This window comes from Eimeria mitis, genomic scaffold (assembly GCF_000499745.2).
Source record: "Eimeria mitis Houghton genomic scaffold, Emh_scaff7809, whole genome shotgun sequence".
Lineage (NCBI taxonomy): Eukaryota > Apicomplexa > Conoidasida > Eucoccidiorida > Eimeriidae > Eimeria > Eimeria mitis.
Window position 1 is genome coordinate 969 of NW_013575736.1, and position 1,167 is coordinate 2,135.

The window sequence follows — 1,167 nt, forward strand, 5'->3', positions numbered from 1 at the left end:
GATATTGTTAGAGGCAGAGATGCGTACAGACAGCCCGCAGGGTCCGTTGATAGGTATTATAAGTGTCTCCCTGTCTCCTTTGGGGCCCGTGCAGCCTGTTGCTGCTGATGCTCCTTGTCTCGACGAAGAAGAAGAAGGAGACACAGCAGCAGCAGCAGCAGCAGCAGCAACAGCAGCAGCAGCAGCAGCAGCAACTCCTCCACTCGTTCGCCTTGGATTCAACCCAGACACAGACGGTGGCGCTTCTATGATAAAACGTCCAGAGCCTGCTGCTGCTGCTGCTGCAGCAGCAGCAGCAGCAGCACCTGCTGCTGCTGCTTCTCCCTCTCCCATACCCCGCCGTCTCTCCACCCCCTCATCAACACCAACACCACCACCAGCAGCAGCAGCACCAGCAGCACCGCCACCAGCAGCAGGAGCAGCAGCAGGAGCAGCAGCAGGAGCAGCAGCAGGAGGAGACAGCAGCCTGCTGCCTGCGTTGGAGACAGCAGCATGGGTGGATGCTGATTTTTCTATGTCTGGTGTGCTGCAGCTGGCTGGGGGAGGAGACAGTTTTGTGTCTCTGATTCGTCGTGTTGCTGCTGAGCCTGAGGTGTCTCTTCACTTCGTTGATAGCCGTTTAGAGATAGAGTTAGAGTTTGTGTTAGGTTTTTTATCGATAAAAAATATAAATATAAATACAGAGATACCTTTACTAGGTATGGGGACATCTGTCTCCTCTGTTGCTGTCTCCTCTTTCTCTCTTCTCTCACAAACACAACATGAATGGGTGTTTATAACTCAAGCTTCCTTTCCTTCTTCTCTACCTGTCTCCGCTGTCTTTGGCCCTGTATGCATGCATATACAGTATAGAGGTGTCTCCTTGGGGGTTGCTGCTGCTGATAGTCTCCGACTGCAGCACAGAAACAACAACGTTGCTGTTGTTGGGGTTATTAAACCACAAGGAGACAAGGAGACAGCTCGTCGAGCCCTAGAAGAGTTCATCTCTGCTTCTGTCTCCAACAGCAGCAGCAGCAGCAGCAGCAGCAGCAGCAGCAGCAGCAGCAGCAGCAGCAGAGGGGAAATAGATGATATATTATTTTCTACCAAAACCTCCCTATACACCCCAGCTGAACGCATGCAAGTAACGTTCTCCACAGACACCTCAAACCCCACATTCTCTCTCCT

General features: G+C 52.2%; 1 protein-coding gene across 1 annotated transcript; it reads left to right on the top strand.

Moving 5' to 3' along the window:
* Window positions 1-19: 19 nt before the first annotated feature.
* Window positions 20-1,067, top strand: EMH_0092740 (uncharacterized protein; the record flags this gene model as incomplete). Its single annotated transcript, XM_013501892.1, has 2 exons — window positions 20-698; window positions 1,006-1,067. The coding sequence occupies 2 exons, from the start codon at window positions 20-22 to the stop codon at window positions 1,065-1,067; spliced, it is 741 nt and encodes a 246-aa protein (XP_013357346.1).
* Window positions 1,068-1,167: the final 100 nt, after the last annotated feature.